Source organism: Hyphopichia burtonii (assembly GCF_001661395.1).
Source record: "Hyphopichia burtonii NRRL Y-1933 unplaced genomic scaffold HYPBUscaffold_1, whole genome shotgun sequence".
Classification (NCBI taxonomy): Eukaryota; Fungi; Ascomycota; class Pichiomycetes; order Serinales; family Debaryomycetaceae; genus Hyphopichia; species Hyphopichia burtonii.
In genome coordinates, this window is record NW_017963728.1 from 715,874 (window position 1) to 732,703 (window position 16,830).

General features: G+C 36.2%; 7 protein-coding genes across 7 annotated transcripts; 5 read left to right on the forward strand and 2 right to left on the reverse strand.

The window, feature by feature from the left end:
- Nucleotides 1-21: 21 nt before the first annotated feature.
- Nucleotides 22-3,598, reverse strand: RDH54 (DNA-dependent ATPase; the record flags this gene model as incomplete). Its single annotated transcript, XM_020223845.1, has 2 exons — nucleotides 3,324-3,598; nucleotides 22-2,677 (listed from the first exon to the last, which is right to left on the reverse strand). Exons 1-2 carry the CDS (start codon nucleotides 3,479-3,481, stop codon nucleotides 25-27), a joined length of 2,811 nt encoding a protein of 936 aa, XP_020078654.1. The 5' UTR covers nucleotides 3,482-3,598.
- A 2,064-nt stretch (nucleotides 3,599-5,662) lies between these two features.
- Nucleotides 5,663-8,445, forward strand: HYPBUDRAFT_151291 (tRNA methylation protein). The gene has a single exon (XM_020220424.1). It carries the CDS (start codon nucleotides 5,798-5,800, stop codon nucleotides 8,426-8,428), a length of 2,631 nt encoding a protein of 876 aa, XP_020078655.1. The 5' UTR covers nucleotides 5,663-5,797; the 3' UTR covers nucleotides 8,429-8,445.
- A 665-nt stretch (nucleotides 8,446-9,110) lies between these two features.
- HYPBUDRAFT_151292 (uncharacterized protein) lies at nucleotides 9,111-10,073 on the forward strand. Its single transcript, XM_020220425.1, has one exon. It carries the CDS (start codon nucleotides 9,126-9,128, stop codon nucleotides 10,047-10,049), a length of 924 nt encoding a protein of 307 aa, XP_020078656.1. The 5' UTR covers nucleotides 9,111-9,125; the 3' UTR covers nucleotides 10,050-10,073.
- Nucleotides 10,074-10,235: 162 nt separating this feature from the next.
- On the forward strand, nucleotides 10,236-10,943 carry HYPBUDRAFT_102150 (N-acetylglucosaminyldiphosphodolichol N-acetylglucosaminyltransferase anchoring subunit; the record flags this gene model as incomplete). Its single annotated transcript, XM_020218179.1, has 1 exon — nucleotides 10,236-10,943. The coding sequence occupies one exon, from the start codon at nucleotides 10,236-10,238 to the stop codon at nucleotides 10,941-10,943; it is 708 nt and encodes a 235-aa protein (XP_020078657.1).
- Nucleotides 10,944-11,144: 201 nt separating this feature from the next.
- PSO2 (Pso2p) lies at nucleotides 11,145-13,142 on the forward strand (the record flags this gene model as incomplete). Its single annotated transcript, XM_020218250.1, has 1 exon — nucleotides 11,145-13,142. One exon carries the CDS (start codon nucleotides 11,145-11,147, stop codon nucleotides 13,140-13,142), a length of 1,998 nt encoding a protein of 665 aa, XP_020078658.1.
- Nucleotides 13,143-13,210: 68 nt separating this feature from the next.
- Nucleotides 13,211-13,681, reverse strand: RPC11 (DNA-directed RNA polymerase III core subunit). The gene has a single exon (XM_020220426.1). It carries the CDS (start codon nucleotides 13,599-13,601, stop codon nucleotides 13,296-13,298), a length of 306 nt encoding a protein of 101 aa, XP_020078659.1. The 5' UTR covers nucleotides 13,602-13,681; the 3' UTR covers nucleotides 13,211-13,295.
- Nucleotides 13,682-13,840: 159 nt separating this feature from the next.
- Nucleotides 13,841-16,523, forward strand: HYPBUDRAFT_151295 (origin recognition complex subunit 2). Its single transcript, XM_020220427.1, has one exon. The coding sequence runs from the start codon at nucleotides 13,867-13,869 to the stop codon at nucleotides 16,357-16,359; it is 2,493 nt and encodes an 830-aa protein (XP_020078660.1). The 5' UTR covers nucleotides 13,841-13,866; the 3' UTR covers nucleotides 16,360-16,523.
- The last annotated feature ends 307 nt before the right edge of the window (nucleotides 16,524-16,830 follow it).

The window sequence follows — 16,830 nt, forward strand, 5'->3', positions numbered from 1 at the left end:
TTTTTTTTTTCATTGAACTAACGATTATGATTCAATTTCGGTAGGTTTTCCTGAGCTAAATTTAGTAAGAAGGAATGAAATTGGAGCGGTATTTTTATTTTGTAAAATTTTATCAATTACATCATCACCTGTCTTGATAGTTCTGGCTCGGTTCAAACTTTTCGGATCAAAGTGTTGATATTCAGCCAAAGCATTCCTAATGCTGAGTTTTTTTCTTTTTGGTTCTTCATCCACTTGTTTATAATCTAAAGCACTTATCCAGCCTGACGGATTACCCTCAACATCCAGTTCCTCTGAGTCACTATCTAATATAATATCCTGTAAGTTGTTACCATCCCCATTACATTGACATTCAAGCAAATCATGGGTATTACTAGTAGTTGAGTCATTGACAGTGAACAAATCCTTCAAATCGACAATGTCGAAGGAATTCAGCTTTGAATCAGTCTTACCATCGAGGAATTTATCACTCAAATTGTTTTTCATCAATTGACGTTGAAGGATTTTTTCATCAATGCACCCAGTAGTAAAGATCCTATAAATAAATACAGGTTTTGTCTGGCCATCACGATGAATTCGAGCCATTGCCTGTAAATCCACGGAAGGGTTCCAATCGTTATCAAATAAGACCAACCTCGAAGCCCCAATTAAGTTTAATCCCACACCTCCTGACTTTGCTGATAACAAGAAAACTGAAATATCGGGGGACTTATTGAATGTAGAAACTAGCGAATCACGAACCTTATTCGGTGTGGATCCATCTAAGCGTGAAAAAGTAATGTTTAATTTTTGAATTACTGATTGTAATAAATCCAAAGTTTGAGTATAATTTGAAACTAAAACGGTTTTCAAATTCAAACTTTTGAATTCAATCAATAACGGAATTAACAAATTAATTTTGGAGCTTGTGAAGTTAGACTTCAACTTACCAATGTCTATATTTAAGCTTTGTCTTTCATCATCAGCTTCAATTAAGTTTCGAAATAACTTATCATTTTCAATTAACGACGGTGAGTTGCAAATTTTTTTGAATAGAGTTATCAAGGAAAGTGAATTATTTGGATTCGAATTCACCTCATTAATTAAAGCATTAAAGTTTTTAGTCTTTATAATATAATTGAACAATTTCAACTGTAAATCAGTAGGAGGGCAAAAAAGAATCAAGTCAGTCTTATTTGGTAAATAATTGGAGATACTACTTGCTGTTCTTCGTAACATAAAGTTTTTAGTTAAACTAATTAGTTGTTCTGAAGCATCTTCACCTCTTTTGATTGTATCTTTATTTTTACAATTGATATCTCGAGATCTTTCAATTGGATTTATGAAATTTTTTTGAAACGATTGGAAACTCCCCAAAATATTTGGATTCACAAAATTAATTATATTATAAAACTCAACCAAATCGTTTTGAATGGGGGTACCAGTTAGTAAGATTTTCCGATCAATTTTGATATTTGTATTAAAAGCCTTGATGACTTTATTAGTACTATTTTTTAACCGATGACCTTCATCGCAGATTAATAAATCAAACGGAACAGTTTTCAATTCATCCTGACAGGTTAGTATTTTTTCATAACTCATTATAAGAACTTGATAAACTTTTGTTTTACCAAAACTGATAATATCCTGTTTATCTTTCGAAGTTGAACTACCCGGTTTATTATTTAGGGCGAGTATTCCAATTCTGTTCAAATCAAGCCATTTTTTAAACTCTTTCCGCCAATTATCAATGAGAGTTACTGGACATGCAATCAACACCTTTTTAATAATGGGAGATTTACTAACTGGATCAGGGTTTTGTTTTAGCAAAGTCCAAATCAACGAAATAGTCATTAGGGTTTTACCTAAAGACATTTCATCACATAACAAAGCCCCATTTCCTTTATAGTTTCTAAAACCTGATAAGCACTCATACAAGAAAATGATACCTTCACGCTGATGAGGTCGCAAATGCTTTGAAATAAGGGGATCAACAACCACGTCAACGTAGTTTGACGAATCAGGAGGAGGAGGAAGCACAAAGGCATCCTCTGATGTGGTCTCATATAGGGGAGCTCTTTTCCTTGATTCTGTAAGAGCGGAACTGGTTGAAGAAGAAAGACGAGACGTCAACGACGTTTGGAGTTTCTTATACGGACGAGCAGCAGTTTGGGAAACGGGTATTATAGAATCGTTTTCACTAAGGGAAGAAGTTCTAGAAGACGAAGACGCGGGTTGAAAGGATTGAAGGGACACTAGTTCGTCTTTTGAGGTGATCTCGTAATCAACCTCTGCTTCATAGGAGCCAAATTTAATTAGCCCGTCTATGTTAGAATTAGAAGTTTTCCCCATCAATTTGTGATTCCCGTTTCCGTGGGTATCGCCTTTCAAAGTGATTCCGGAGGAGCTCACCGCAATATAGCCGTCACCGTCCCATGATTTATTCTTCTTATTAGTATACTTTCTCCACTGAACAACGTAGTATTTGGAAGACAGGGACATTAGCAATGGCTTCTCCGAAGCTGATGACTGCAAAACAGTATTTGAAATCCTGGCCAACTTCGGCCTTTTCGGATTTGAGCCTGGCTGTGAAGCCACCCTAGCACCTGGACCGTTTGAACGAGATACACCAACGTAGCCGACCTCTTTGGTGGATGTTGAACTTGGATTGTTAGCACTAGCCGCCGATGAGCCAGAACTCAATAGACGCGGTGGTTTGAAAGGAGCATTGGGTACGGACCTCCTCATTTGCAATCTGTAGACTGACTGGACGGTGCTTTGACTCAGTAGAGTTTCCTGGAGATATCAATGGAGTAGTGGTCTTTAAAGAAGAAACAGCTCCTAGGAAGACGTGCTGATTCCGGAGATACTGTTTGTTTATTCTTTTTGGCTGCGCGTAAAACTAAAAAAACAAAAAAAAAAAAAAAAAAAAAAAAAAAAAAAAAAAAAGATCCAGAGAGTCTCTCGTGGTAGGCCCTGAACAATATAACGATTAGCATTTTAAGGTCAAAAGGTTGTACTTGGTATTAAATACACATAATATACAAGTGGAAGGCCACTGCTATGTAGAAAAAGAAACCATATATAGAAAACATATATAGAAAATGGCGAGTCATCGCGTGAAGGGGACAAGATCAAATAGAAAATGAACATAACGTGCCCGTATGAAATATTATTAGTAGAACTGAAGGGTTTAGAATGGCCTGAAACCAAATTGACCAACGCCAAATTAGCAAACCGCAACAAGGGGCCATTAACTGAAAACGCTACTGGAAGTGATCGGAGCAGCAGAGCCAATAGCAGTTTCGCCAAACAAATAGTAGTAAGCCCGGGATACGAAGAACACTATTTGAGAAGGGACATAGGAATAAAGACCGTAACCAACAAAAAAGGCAAACGAAAGAAGGAAAAGATGCAATGAAAGCGATTCATTCTTGGTTAACATATAATGAGGAAAGTGGTAGTAGTAAATCTCGTATAAACGTTTACTAGAGTAAGCCATGGTGTTAAATATGTAACGAGCGATAGACAAAGGAAAGAAAAAGGGCCCTGGAAGAACGAGAGGATTTGGAGTGGTTTATAAATACTCCAGTGATAATGCCTATTGTGTTAACCTAAAAGCTTTATATCTTTGAAATCCTTTATGAGATTCTTGCTTACAGCCTACATCTTATTTTTGTCTGCCTTTGTTCTTTTCTCCCTTAATTTTCAGTTTTGGGAGCGGACAAGACCCGTGCCCCCGGTAATCGCGAAGACCTCTCACAAAATTTTTAATCCATCACCATTAGTATAGGGCAGTCTTTGACGGAGGCCAGGAGATAAGAAGGATTGGTGCTAGCTAACTCGAAGATAGTTTACGGTGCTGGAAGTGGAAACAACATTAATGCATAAACAAGTCTTGGATATCATAGCCAGCCGACATGGCGAGTCGTCTGCCAGCGGATCAGCTGAGTCTTTGTTGCAAAAATCAGAGCTTGAAGTTGTGAAAAAATTTCTAATCCAAACGAAACCCCAACAGTTTGAGTCAGTGGATTCTTTGAAAAGGTTATATCCGTATGTATTGTCATCCTTGCTATACTCCAAAGGATTGGATACTTCACGCGTTATGGCCAGTGATACTTTTTCCATTTGGTTGGTTCGTTGCACTCAATTGAATAAACTTAGCGAAGAGGTTTCCGAATCGTTAAATGTTATATCGAGGGAGAACCTAAATGAGTTATTTGAATATATATCTGATTTTTTGCAAGAGGGTTTGAATCCTCTAGCAAACTCATTGACTTCTTTGTTATCCAAGCTTATCCAATACGTGAAATCATTCCGTGCGTGGGAAGATTGGTTTGAAATCATGACTTATTGGATTGATAAGTCAATGGAGTTGTCGTTGACTTCAAAGAACACTTACTTTTTGGTGGAAGCTTTGGTGAAAGAATTACCCCAATCTGATAGCATATACGTCAAACACCCTCAATTCGTTCGCAATTGTATTAATATAATGTGGTCTAATGCACTTGCCAACTCGGCATCTAAAGCTTTTGTATCGATATTTCAAAATAATACTTTTCACAATGAAAACAAGGTAGAAAAATGGGTTAATATGTGGAATAATTTAATAATGGATGGGTTATTAAATTCAAAACTTCGTAAAAATATCTTGATTTACTTGATGCCCCAACTATTCAATTGTTATCCAAATTCATATAATTGTTTTATTACCAAAAATTTCAAAATCGATCCTTCCAAATTATCTGAAACAGATATCGAAATAATTACAGGACTTATTCAAATAGGTATGAATTTATCGGTAATTTCAAATCCATTCAGTGATTCTACTTCTGATTTGTCGATTATTCCTTCGAATACTTTACTTCAATTCCTCACTCATCAAAATGAAAAATTTAGACTTGGTGCTTTCTCAATATTGATTGGTTCTAATAAAAGTTCTCAGATTGTACCTCGTTTCATCTACGATATAATTGTTAATTATTCAGTTATCGAAATTTTCTTGAAAGAATCAGAGTCTATAGAAATACGAAACGATTTCGTGTCGCTCTTGAGACATTTTATCATTAGAATTAATGATTCTTGCCTGTCAATTTCAAAGACCAAAGATAAAAATCAAGATAAATTAACCTTGATCGATAGTGGTCGTATATTTTTGGAACATGTTTTGAAAGTTATAACCATGTCAATACGACCTGCATCTTCATATTGTCAATTAGCTCTTTCTCTACAACTACTCAACGTCTTTGTCGAATTAGGCTTGGATGGTAAAGATAGAAGCGATCAAAAAATCAAAACTGTTAAGGCCCGTAAGAGGAAGGAAAATAATACTGATAATTCAAAAATTCGTCCGATCACAGTTAACATCTATACCCCAGAATTAATCCAGCTATTATTTAATAATATAACTAATAACTATGAAGACATAAGAAATTCAAGTGCTCTCCTATTATTAGATTGTCCCCATGAAAAGCTTCTTACAACAATTGGTGATGAAAATCAAATCGAATCCATCATTGAAAAGTCTTTAAATATTTTGTATGATTTAAAAGGTCGGAAAAGTGAAGGAGGTGCTAAAATTTTCCAATTTTTCACTCAATTATACGAATCAACTGGCCAATATGATAAATTGAATAGTATTTTAAATCTCCTCATTGAGAAATTAGACTCCGGTATAAAATTACTAGAGTCCAATACGTCATCTTTAACGAAACCAGAGAGAGTCCATGGTATTTTTACGGCCATTAGATTAATCTTAGAAAATGTTGATATCTCACAATGCTATTCCGAAGAATCTTTCAAACTCAAAGTATTCGAAATGATTATAGAGAAAGTTCTGATTCTTTGGGATATAACAAAACCAACTCTTTCAAATTCAAAGGATTCAGCAAGTAACAGTGGAGTTGATGCTGAAGATGAAGAATTTTCAATGACTTCAGAAGATCGCATTAGACTTCGATTTAGTTGGAAAGCAGTAAAAGAGTCAACAACCCTCTTGGGAACTATACTACAGGCATGCTTCTGCTCAAAGTCCAACTCCACAAAATTAGCCGATAACTTCTTTATCAAAAGTGCAAACATAATTATGGATCAATTGTCTTCTGTAAGTCACAGAGGTGCCTTCTCATCAATTTACCCAACATTTGTATCAGTATGTGAAATTTTCTTAAGAACAGATTCTTTGAAAAATTATCCTTCTTCTTGGTTAATATCAAGTATTGAGTTAATTCAATCAAAAAGTCAGTACATCTCGAGAAGATCTGGCGGCTTACCATATCTCATTACTGGTGTTCTTACTGCTGAAAAAGTGATGGGCGAATCATTGTCATCATCGATGGATATGACATTCAAAAATCTACTTCATATTGCTCAATTAGAGTATATTCCAAATGCAGATGAGAAAATGGATATACCTCAAGTTCATGCCTTTAATTGTATGAAACATATATTCATTGATTCTCAGTTAGCCAACAGAAGTAATGTTTATGTCAAAGAGGCCCTTAAATTGACATTATTCAACTTTAATAATGCCACCTGGGCAATCAGGAATTGTGCTATGATGTTATTCACAGCATTGCAGAATAGAGTTTTCGGTACAAAGAAACTAGGTGACTTTTTACCTTCAACTCCAGCCAGATCATTTTTTGCCAAATATGACGGTGTTGATAACATATTATATGATCTTCTCCATGAGGCAGTGAATAATAATGATGGAAAGTCCGATAAGTTCGAGGTAATATTCCCTATATTGACTATAATATCGAGATTGGAGAGCTCTGGTACTGATGAGACGTCTCGTTTTGAAAATCTTTTGATGGATAATTGCTTAGGTAACAATTATTGGAAAGTCCGGGAAATGGCTGCAAGACTGTTAGCTTCGATATTACACCCAAATGCTTTATTAAACACTGCCAGGAAATTAATGAGCGAATGCGAAGATAGTTGCAAATCATTTAATAAAGCTCATGGGAACTTATTAGCAATTTTGGAAATAATAAGAAGAATTAAAACAAGACTTCCAAACCATTGTGTTGATTCAGATTTCAAGGGACAGATTTGCTCAAAAGTTACTTTGTTTTTGATGTACCTGACAACGTTTTCATGGGTTACCTCCAAGACATACGTGGAGATCCTTCACGAATTATCCGAAGATAGCGAGCCAGAAAGAATGCCCCATGTTCTCTTGAATATTATAGGTAACTTTATTATTGGAAGTCTCCTATCAGCCAATGCTCATGATCGGTTAAACGGTAGCAGGCGCTTAACGTTAAGCTCCTTGACATCAGTATTATTGAATGGTTATAAGAAGATGAATATGTGCGATGAGATTATAGACTTGATAGCTCTATTGTTTTCATGTGTTGATGAATATGAAGTGCAGCTAGTAGCCATAAATTTTTGCAATGAAAACATTGACATGCTTATCAATAACTCCAATACGCCAACCTTGATGGATGAGTTATGGAATCTCGTTAATAATAAAGATTGTTGGAGCCACATTCGCTCACATGCTTTGGGTTTAGTACAAGTCTTTTCTACAAAAAACATATCTTTCCAAAAACATGAAAATGCAATTAATACATTGTATTCTTTCACATCCAAAGCCTATAGTGAAGATGTTAATTCTAGGGCTCTAGATGCTTTAGGCCCGGTAGTGGCTCAAATGGGATCCGAAAATACCAATCAATTCTTGGATCTTTGTGAAAATTTCATTGAAGATTCAACTCCCTTTACAATTCGATATTCCGCTGTACACGCAATCACTCAATTTGGTGTCATCTCCATTAAACAAGGAAAGTTTAATTTATATTCCGCAAGAGCCATTTGTATTATCCACAACTCTTTGAGCGACGATGACGAGGATATCAGAAACATAGCGGCCGATTCATATCGCTTGATCTTCGAAACTCCCTATAAACAAGTTCCTTCAATAATATCAAATTTATTATCTACCACTTTCCTAGAATTATTCCCTTCGGATATAACTGAAAGAGTTTTAGTTGACTATTTCATCCGCTCAAAGCCTGAAATTTCCTATAGAATCACTGAAACCGATCTACAAACTGACGACCTGCCATTTGATGTTGAAAGTTTGAACCTATACCGAGACGATATTTCAAAGAGATTGCAAATAATCAGATCCATTATAAAAGTAAACAACATTTCACCATTATCCGCACAATCATTGAATGCATTGAAAACCAAAATCTTAAATGATTTAGACTTGATCTATCTGTTTGCAATAAAGAGAGGTATGGATGGTTACGTTGGTTGGTCTAAAGACGATTTCGTCTTCACTTCCACTACAGAAACCGTTTTGGATGCAAAAATGTTTTTGAACTTGACTGATGACATTGACGTGGTGACTAAGCTCGAAAACGTAATGAATCTTTTGAAACTGCACGATTTGAATCTCTCTATTAAAAGGTTAACTAATTCTTGTAAATAGCTGCAAAATATAGACTAATAGACCTTTTGAACCTAACTTACCGTAGAAGATCGGGTAACCCCCCTTCCATTGAAGAGAATTTTTCTTTCTCCTCGCGACTCTATAAATACCCAGTTACTTCCAGTTCTTTTTTCAAACCCAATTTTTTCACTAATACGCCATGCCATTCTATGCTTGTGTGTTGCTGTACCATTCTACGATTGTATAGTGGTGCTACTGAAGACTTTTAATGGGTATGTTCAAATCATATACCGATACCAGATTATATTTTGCAGACTCGAGACTTGGGGGTTTAAGGATGAACAATTTATAACAACTACGAATTTCTTCACCTGAAACACCATGTGGAATAAAAATAAATCAGAGCTTTTTAACACTGACAAATCACCAAGTTTTCTCGAGTTGTATTATACTGGAACGGAATATCATGAAAAAGACGAAATACTAACAGTTCTCGTAGTTTTAACTTGTGTTATTATCATTTATAGACTTTTGCAATATACGGGTATAGATCCACACATTCATTTGTAGAATCTCCTTGGAGACGGCGAAACAACAGAACGCAGATGATATCTATGGTTGCAGTAGAAGGCTAAGATGAGCATCTGTCGGTTTTTTTTTTTTTTTTTTTTTTTGAGCAAAATATTTAAGACTATCGAGATGACTTCATTTGTAAGTAGACGTCAACCTCACCACCATGTCTGAAATAGATGAGTTTCCAGCAGTATGTGAGAGATGCTGTGGTCCTGATAAGCATATCAAGATGATCAGGCAGCCATTTGGAGAAGAGTGCAAGCTTTGCACTCGACCATTCACCGTATTCCGTTGGAACACTAGAGATTCCGGTAATAAATCAAAGAAAACAATCATTTGTCAAACATGTGCTAGATCGAAGAACTGTTGTCAATCTTGCATGCTAGATATCGCCTACTTGATTCCGTTGGAATTGAGAGACGCTGCTTTGAAGATGGCAGGAATAGATAATACATTAGCTATCGAACAAGGGTCTTCATCCAATAGGGAAGTTAAGGCGATCATGGCAGATAAAATGGAATCACGATTGAAAAAAGAAGATGAATCTGAAAATTGCGCTAAGGCCCGAGACATACTTACAAAGCTAGCTGAAAAGCTAAATGCCACTGAATCCAAGCTCAATAAAAAATCGAATCTAAATAAAAAGTCAGAAACCAGTGATATTAAGAACGTGGATGTATCTAAAATCTTATCCAAACTTCCCTTCGGTGGGCTGCTAAAGGAACCGTCAGATCCAAGTGTTACCTCCTTTTTCATTTTTGGAATAAATGCTGACGTTCCTCAATACACAATATCCGACTACTGTCATAAGTTTGGTAAAACGAAAAATATGACCATTGTGCATAATGCAAAATGTGGATTTATTTCTTTTACAAGCAGAAAATCAGCAGAAAGCTTCGCTCAAGCTATTCGAAACAACGGGTTGAATAAAGATAATAAAAAAGCTGGTCTTTTATTACTTGATAATAAATACCCTGTTAGAGTGACTTGGGGAAATCTTAAACCATTGGGTAGAACAAATGAAGAACATAAAAAGATAGGCTTGGTTGTACTCAAGGTGTTGAAGCAGTTGGCTGAGAAGAAGTAATGGTCATAGTATATATCATATTACAGTATATATCATATAATAGAATACTTAATATATAACGATGTAAATAGCACTAAGTCGTTTTTCGCGACTTCATTCTCAAAACAAACATCAAAATTTCCAGAGTGTTATGGATCAACACACTTTATTACTTCTTGTTCTTTTCCTTCCAGCGATACCCACATCATGAACTACGAGACAAAATTGTGCTTGAAGGTCGCGCTCCTTCTATTTCCTTTATTCGTGGCAATCATTAGGTTGATAGCCGTGCTTCCTGCGGTAGGCTCTTTTTCTGAACAGCCGCTCTTTTCCAAAAATGCTAAGTCTCTTTCTGATGTTCCATTATCCGTCAAAGGAGCAAATATAATGATATTACTTGGTTCAGGTGGACATACTGGAGAAATGCTTCGTATCTTATCTAATGTTGACATGTCGAACTTCAGCAGAACATGGGTGGTCTCTTCTGGTGATACTACCTCTCTTGAGAAAGGGAAAGCATTCGAAGAAGCTAATTTACTGAGTTCACACTATAAGGCTTCCTATGCATCGCTCCCAAGAGCAAGAAGTGTTGGTGAGTCTATCATCCTGTCTATTAAAAGTACTCTTCTATCCTTTTACGAAACCATCCGTACACTTAGGGCATTACCCCAATTACCATCGGTATTACTTTTAAACGGGCCTGGTACTAGTGTGCCTCTTGCATATATTTTATTTGGTATGAAATACTTCGGTCTTTGCAAAACTAGCATCATCTATATTGAATCCCTTGCTAGGGTTGACAGCCTAAGTGTGAGTGGCCTCTTGCTTCTTCCGATTTCTGATAGGTTCATTGTGCAATGGGAGGACTTATACTTGAAGTACCATCGTGCTGAATACTACGGTATGTTGATTTAGAACCTTAATTTTGCATAGATTAATATATTAGAATTTTTCACTGTCGTAATTGCGCAGACCAACTACAAAAAAAAAAAAAAAATAAGCTTAGACAGATCAAACGCGTCACCATCTCAACCAGACAAGAAGGCTTTCTTTTGATCTGGTGGACCCTGATATCACTTTGTCATTTGAAAGTTACCCTAAGAAGACTAAACTGCAATGCTAGTGACTGGAAATACTTTCCATGGCTCTATCGAGGAGTTTCCAAGCATTAGCATCGATAAGTTTAATACTCTGTCTGATATATTCATTTTGACTCATTCCCATTCTGACCACTTGGTGGGCTTGACAAACAAATCTTTTAATAGTGTTGTTTATTGCAGTGAAATGACGAAAAAAATCATTTCCGATGATATTAAATATTCCGATATTGTACATCTACTTCGACCACTAGAGTTCAACCGGCAATATAATTTTCTTATCCATGGAAACAAGATCAATATTGTTTTGATTCCTTCGTATCACTGCGCAGGGTCTAGTATGGTTCTTTTGACTGGAAACGGTAAGTCAATTCTATTTACTGGTGACATAAGAGCTGAAGATTGGTGGACTTCATCTTTGAGAAAAAATTCATATCTTTATCCATATACTACCTCTTTGAGAACTTTAGACAATATTTACTTTGATTCGACTTTTGCTTATAGAGGAGAACCTTTTATAGAAATGTTATCCAATGAAGATGGTATGGAAGCAGCTGCAAAATTAATTAGCCTTTATCCCTCTGATGACCCCGATGTTCAATTTTTCTTCACAGATAACACGCTTGGGTTTGATGAATGTTGGGCTAGTATAGCAGATTTAACACAAGGTGAGCTACATACGTCACTGAAAAATGGGAATCGCATGAAATTACTCGAAGAAGCAGGACAGAAGCCTACTAGAACTTATAGACAAGATATTCTGGCTGAAAAAATGAAAGTATTTCATGCTTGTGGGAAATTTCCAGACGATTGTCAGATTAAGTTCAAACCAAAATTTTCTGTCAGGATAAAGCAATGCATTGATTTCAATATCAGAGATTATGTTGCGTCATTTGTGCCCCTACTGCTTGGTACTCTAAGTTCATCTGAGAAAGAACACAATCTTTTGCTTCGAGATGAAACTGCAATGGGAAATCAAATCTATCATTTCAGAAATCGTGATTGGATTCTACCTAAAAATACTCAAGAACTTTTACCTGCTGATATAAAACTTGTGTTTTCTAGACACTCGTCATATTCAGAAATAAAGGAATTCATATCCCTTTTCACACCTAAACAAGTGTACCCATGCACAGAATCAAAGAATACCTGGATAAATGGGTTTTCAATGTCGCGAGTCTTTGGTTCGGTATGCTTATCGTCTTCATTCTCGTATGATCTCAAGAAACAAGTTGAATGGGGATCCATACCAAATTTGAATCTTACTCGGCCAGTAACGACAGTGAATAGATGGAGCATTTCACAATGCCAAAATGAGGAAGACTTTGTTAAAGGAATTCTCACTCGCCTGGGTGGTTCCATCAGGGAATACATGCATGACAAATTACAACTTTTAGGTGTTGGTGATCGGGGACTTTCGAAGCAAGAACGAAAAGATCGCAAGTTGCCCAAATTCATTGAAGGCCGTAGGGAAGAAAAATTCAAGATATTTATTGAAGAACAACAGCGTAAATACAATAAATATTTCAATGGTCCATTGAACAATTCAGATATCGGCAGTGACTATACTGATTCTTCATTGGATACGAGAGCCCAATCTGATTACCATATGAATTCCAGTTCTTCATCTTCCAGCAAATCTTCTAAATCTAGAAAGACTCAGGAAACCTGGTCTCCATCGCCAAAGATCTCATCTGTACAAAGAAAGTCCCGCCCGAGATTGAACCGAATTCACAAACCCAACAAAATAAGATCAAAATATCTTGATTGCTCTTTTGTTCATTCAAGTTTCAATTCTTTCGAAGTATCCATGGCTAGGGTTTCCTTTACTGGGAAACTTTCGATATCTGAAGCACCAGAGAAAGTTCCATCGGAATCTAAAACGTCCAGCCAAGAAAGCATCTACTACAAAACGGGAGTCTTGATAGATTATAATAGAGTAGATCAAGTTGCTGAGGAATTGAAAACCAATTCGTCTAATTGGTTTGGTTTTAATCTCCAGTCTACTGCTCCCTAGCAAAAAATGTAAATAACGTAAATCATTAATTCAATATATTATAATTATTATATACAAAAATCTAGTTGATTTTTTTTAAAGCTATAGTACAGTAAAACCAATAGGGAACCACCAAACCAATAGGAAACCCAGATCTTGAATGCAAAATGGTATTTAATTCTCTCTCCATTGATGAGAGCACTTAACACACTTATAAAAGGTGGTCATTGGTTCATCCGCAGACCTAATTTGTAATTGGAAAAAGTATGCTTTATTATTACCACAAGAGTCAATAGGACATTGTGCTGCGGTTTGATCAACATTCTCCCATGCTCCTTCACCTCCCAATACATCATCAACCTCTTTTCTAGCCAATTTCTTTCTATCGTACATCAGAACTCCATTAATTTTAAACTCGTAGGGACAAGTAGGACAATAAAATCTGTTACAGCCATCGTCACCCAGACCAATCAACAACATATTCGCACAGTACGGACAGAATGACAACATTGTCTCCCAAATACCTATTGAACTATTCTGAAATGCTTATTATGGATTATGGTATTTACCATAAGCTTGATTTCAGTAAAAAAAGAAAAAAAAAAAAAGCGAAGAGGTTGATGTAGATAAAACATCCGTGCATCTCAATTGAATTTTTCAACCGCTTTTGAACTTCTATCGTTTTTTTCTTTTTATATATAACAATTCTTCAATTGACTGTCAATTCAACAATATTTGATAAGAGATGGTTGAAACCAGGAGACTGCCTCTAAGGAAAGAGAATGGACCATCATCACCAAACTCATCCATTTTTTACACTCCTGGAAAGACAAGCTCTATATTCAATACGCCTACGCGCTCTGGCTCGAGGCTGCAGTTACAGCTTGAAATGACCAATTCAACAGTACTACTGCCTAGCAAGAGGGGGACAATGAATTTTACAAAAGGATCCCCAAGAAGAGAACTTCAGGAGGAAGCCAATGGTACTTCTGCTATTTTCAAGGCTCCGTCTCCGGTCAAGACGCCAAATGGAAGAGCTGGGTTACCTTCACCAAAAAGAAGAGGTATTTTCGATCTCGACAAATCAGCAAGAAAGAGAGCTTTTAAAAGCACTAGTGCTTACTCTCAGCTAATGAACGATGGGACGGATGATTTTGATTATCTTGAGGAGCAAGATCGTGAACTAGCAGGAAGAATTATACGGGAATCAAAACGCGCTAAAATTAATGATAAAGATGAAGAATCTGAAGAAGAATATATAAGGGCTTATGGAAGTGATGTTGAATTGGAAGAGGATCATACTGAAACACCTAAGACAAGAAGGCGAACACATGCCGAGAAGAAGAAAGATGTTCAACCTAAACCTAAACCACGCTCTAGAAGAAGGGCTACTGTGGATGAGGTCAAGAGCGAAGACCAAAATGAAAGTGATGAAGCGGAAGACATTGACGATGAAGAAGATTCGGATGTTGAAGTGGATGATGAAGATGTGGAAGATGAAGAAAATGCGGAAGATGAAGAAGAAGAAGAAGAAGAAGAAGAAGAAGAAGAAGAAGAAGAAGAAGAAGAAGAATTACAAGCAAGCCCAACAAGGTCTAGGAGACGGCAGAGAAATGATATAGGGCTTGATGAGGAGATAAGTCCTCGAAAGGTGGGTCGTCCAAGGACCCGTGAAATCAAAGAAAAACGAAGAGTGGGAAGACCAAGTAAAGCCGACAAGGTCATTAGTCAAGTCAAGAGTATTTTCCAAATGGACGATGATGCTTTCTTCCAAGAAAATAAAAGTCCTCAGAAAAAGGACTTGCTGAAAAGTCCTCAAAAGAGAGCAAATGTTCCTTTAGTCAATTTTAATAATACAGGTGATAGTAAATATTCCAAAATACCAGTTGTGAGCGGAATAACCCAAGAAAATGAAGCTAAGAAAGATAATGTTCCTTTTGAAGAAAACGACTTTCAAACCCGTTTCACTCCCATGCCTATTCCCGAACTCGACGAGAATGGAGAAATTATAGATAAAGAATACGTAGAAAAGTATTTCCCTCGTTCTAATCTCGAGTTGAAATTTAAAGGAAAATTAGCTGACGAAAGAGCCTTTTTCCTTGAAGGGTCAGAAGGATACTTTGAACAACATAACACTAGAGTCAAAGCCAGTGCTGGCTCGCTCAGTCAATCAGCTCCACATATCGAGTATGACGAGTTTTTACCTTACGTCAAACTTAGCGAATTAGTGAGAAAACAAGAAAGGGCCAACATTTGTGAATTACACCGACTGTTATATCATCAATGGTGCTTCGAGCTCACTCAATCTTTTAATTTAAACTTTTACGGGATTGGTTCAAAGATAAACTTAATACTCGATTTTGTTGAAAATTATTTAATTGACTGGTACGAGGAGATTTTTGATGATGACTATCCTGAAATATTAGTTGTAAATGGTTATAACCCAGCTACAAAATTGAAGACCATCATGCTTGATATAGCATCAGCTTTAATCCCACAAGAAACGAAGAAGGCAAATAATCTTAAATTTCCAAAGCATGTTTCAGAAACCGTTCCTTTCTTGATAGAATTCATGAATCAAAACAGGGAACCACCTACTGGAAAAAACAATATTATAAGGCCCAAGCTTATATTGACAATTCACAATATCGACGGGGAATCATTGAGAGATGAAAAGACACAAAGCTTGTTATCCCAGTTATGCTCACTCCCTGAAATATGGCTTATTTCTTCTGTCGATAATGTGAATGCCAGTTTATTATGGGATCTGTTCAGGTTGAAAAACTACAACTTTATTTGGCATGATTTGACCAACTACAATCCATATAGTATTGAGTTATCTTTCAAAGATATTCTTAGTGTTGGTAAATCCAAGAAGTTTGTTGGTAGTAAGGGTGCTAAATTTGTCTTGACCTCTTTGACGCCTAATGCTAGAAAACTTTATCAATTATTGATTAACAAGCAAATGGAAATTATGAAACATGCTACTCAGAATAAAGCAGGTCTTTCAAGCTTGAGAGGTAACATAAAATTTGCAATTGGTTTCAAAGAGTTCTATACAGCATGTACCGAAAATTTCGTCTTATCCCATGAAAATGCCTTCAGAACAATTCTTGGTGAATTCGTTGAACATAAGATGTGTACACTTACCAAGGATGATTCTGGGACGGAAGTTGTTTTTATTCCTTTTTCATTTGCTGAGATGGAACAATTGCTTAAAGAGAACGTGTTGCAATAATCGTCAATTCAAAGAGCCTTCATCCGATGAGAGTTTGTGTTTGATATACCTCGTCTACGATCGTAAAATGAAGCTTTCTGGGGTACCAAACTAGTTCCCCTTTCTATAACCACAGCGACAGTTGTTCCGGTGGTTAAATTAGCATTTGTCATATAGATTCTAAAAGCATATATTAAGTTTTTTTCATTTCCATTTATTGATGTATTATCGATCTGTTGTAGCCGTAAGGATATCTTCAAGATTTTAGTACCAATATCTCCTTGGTCCTCTAATGCCGGATCTTTGCAGTTGCACAGATACAGGCACACACGATAAGCTTGTCATATTTTACATACTTAGTATATCGAATATACTTTATATAAGGTGGAGCTAAACGGGCTAAGCATGATACGAAAATTGTTGGTGATCTCACTCATTTTTTTTTTGTCGTTTAATACGTTGCCTCTCATTCTTAATTTTTAAATTTTTTTC

Excerpts from the sequence above, each read along its gene's own strand:
- HYPBUDRAFT_151291 (XM_020220424.1), top strand. The coding sequence starts at position 5,798 with ATGATTATAGAGAAAGTTCTGATTCTTTGGGATATAACAAAACCAACT.
- HYPBUDRAFT_151292 (XM_020220425.1), top strand. The coding sequence starts at position 9,126 with ATGTCTGAAATAGATGAGTTTCCAGCAGTATGTGAGAGATGCTGTGGT.
- RPC11 (XM_020220426.1), bottom strand. The coding sequence starts at position 13,601 with ATGTTGTTGATTGGTCTGGGTGACGATGGCTGTAACAGATTTTATTGT.
- HYPBUDRAFT_151295 (XM_020220427.1), top strand. The coding sequence starts at position 13,867 with ATGGTTGAAACCAGGAGACTGCCTCTAAGGAAAGAGAATGGACCATCA.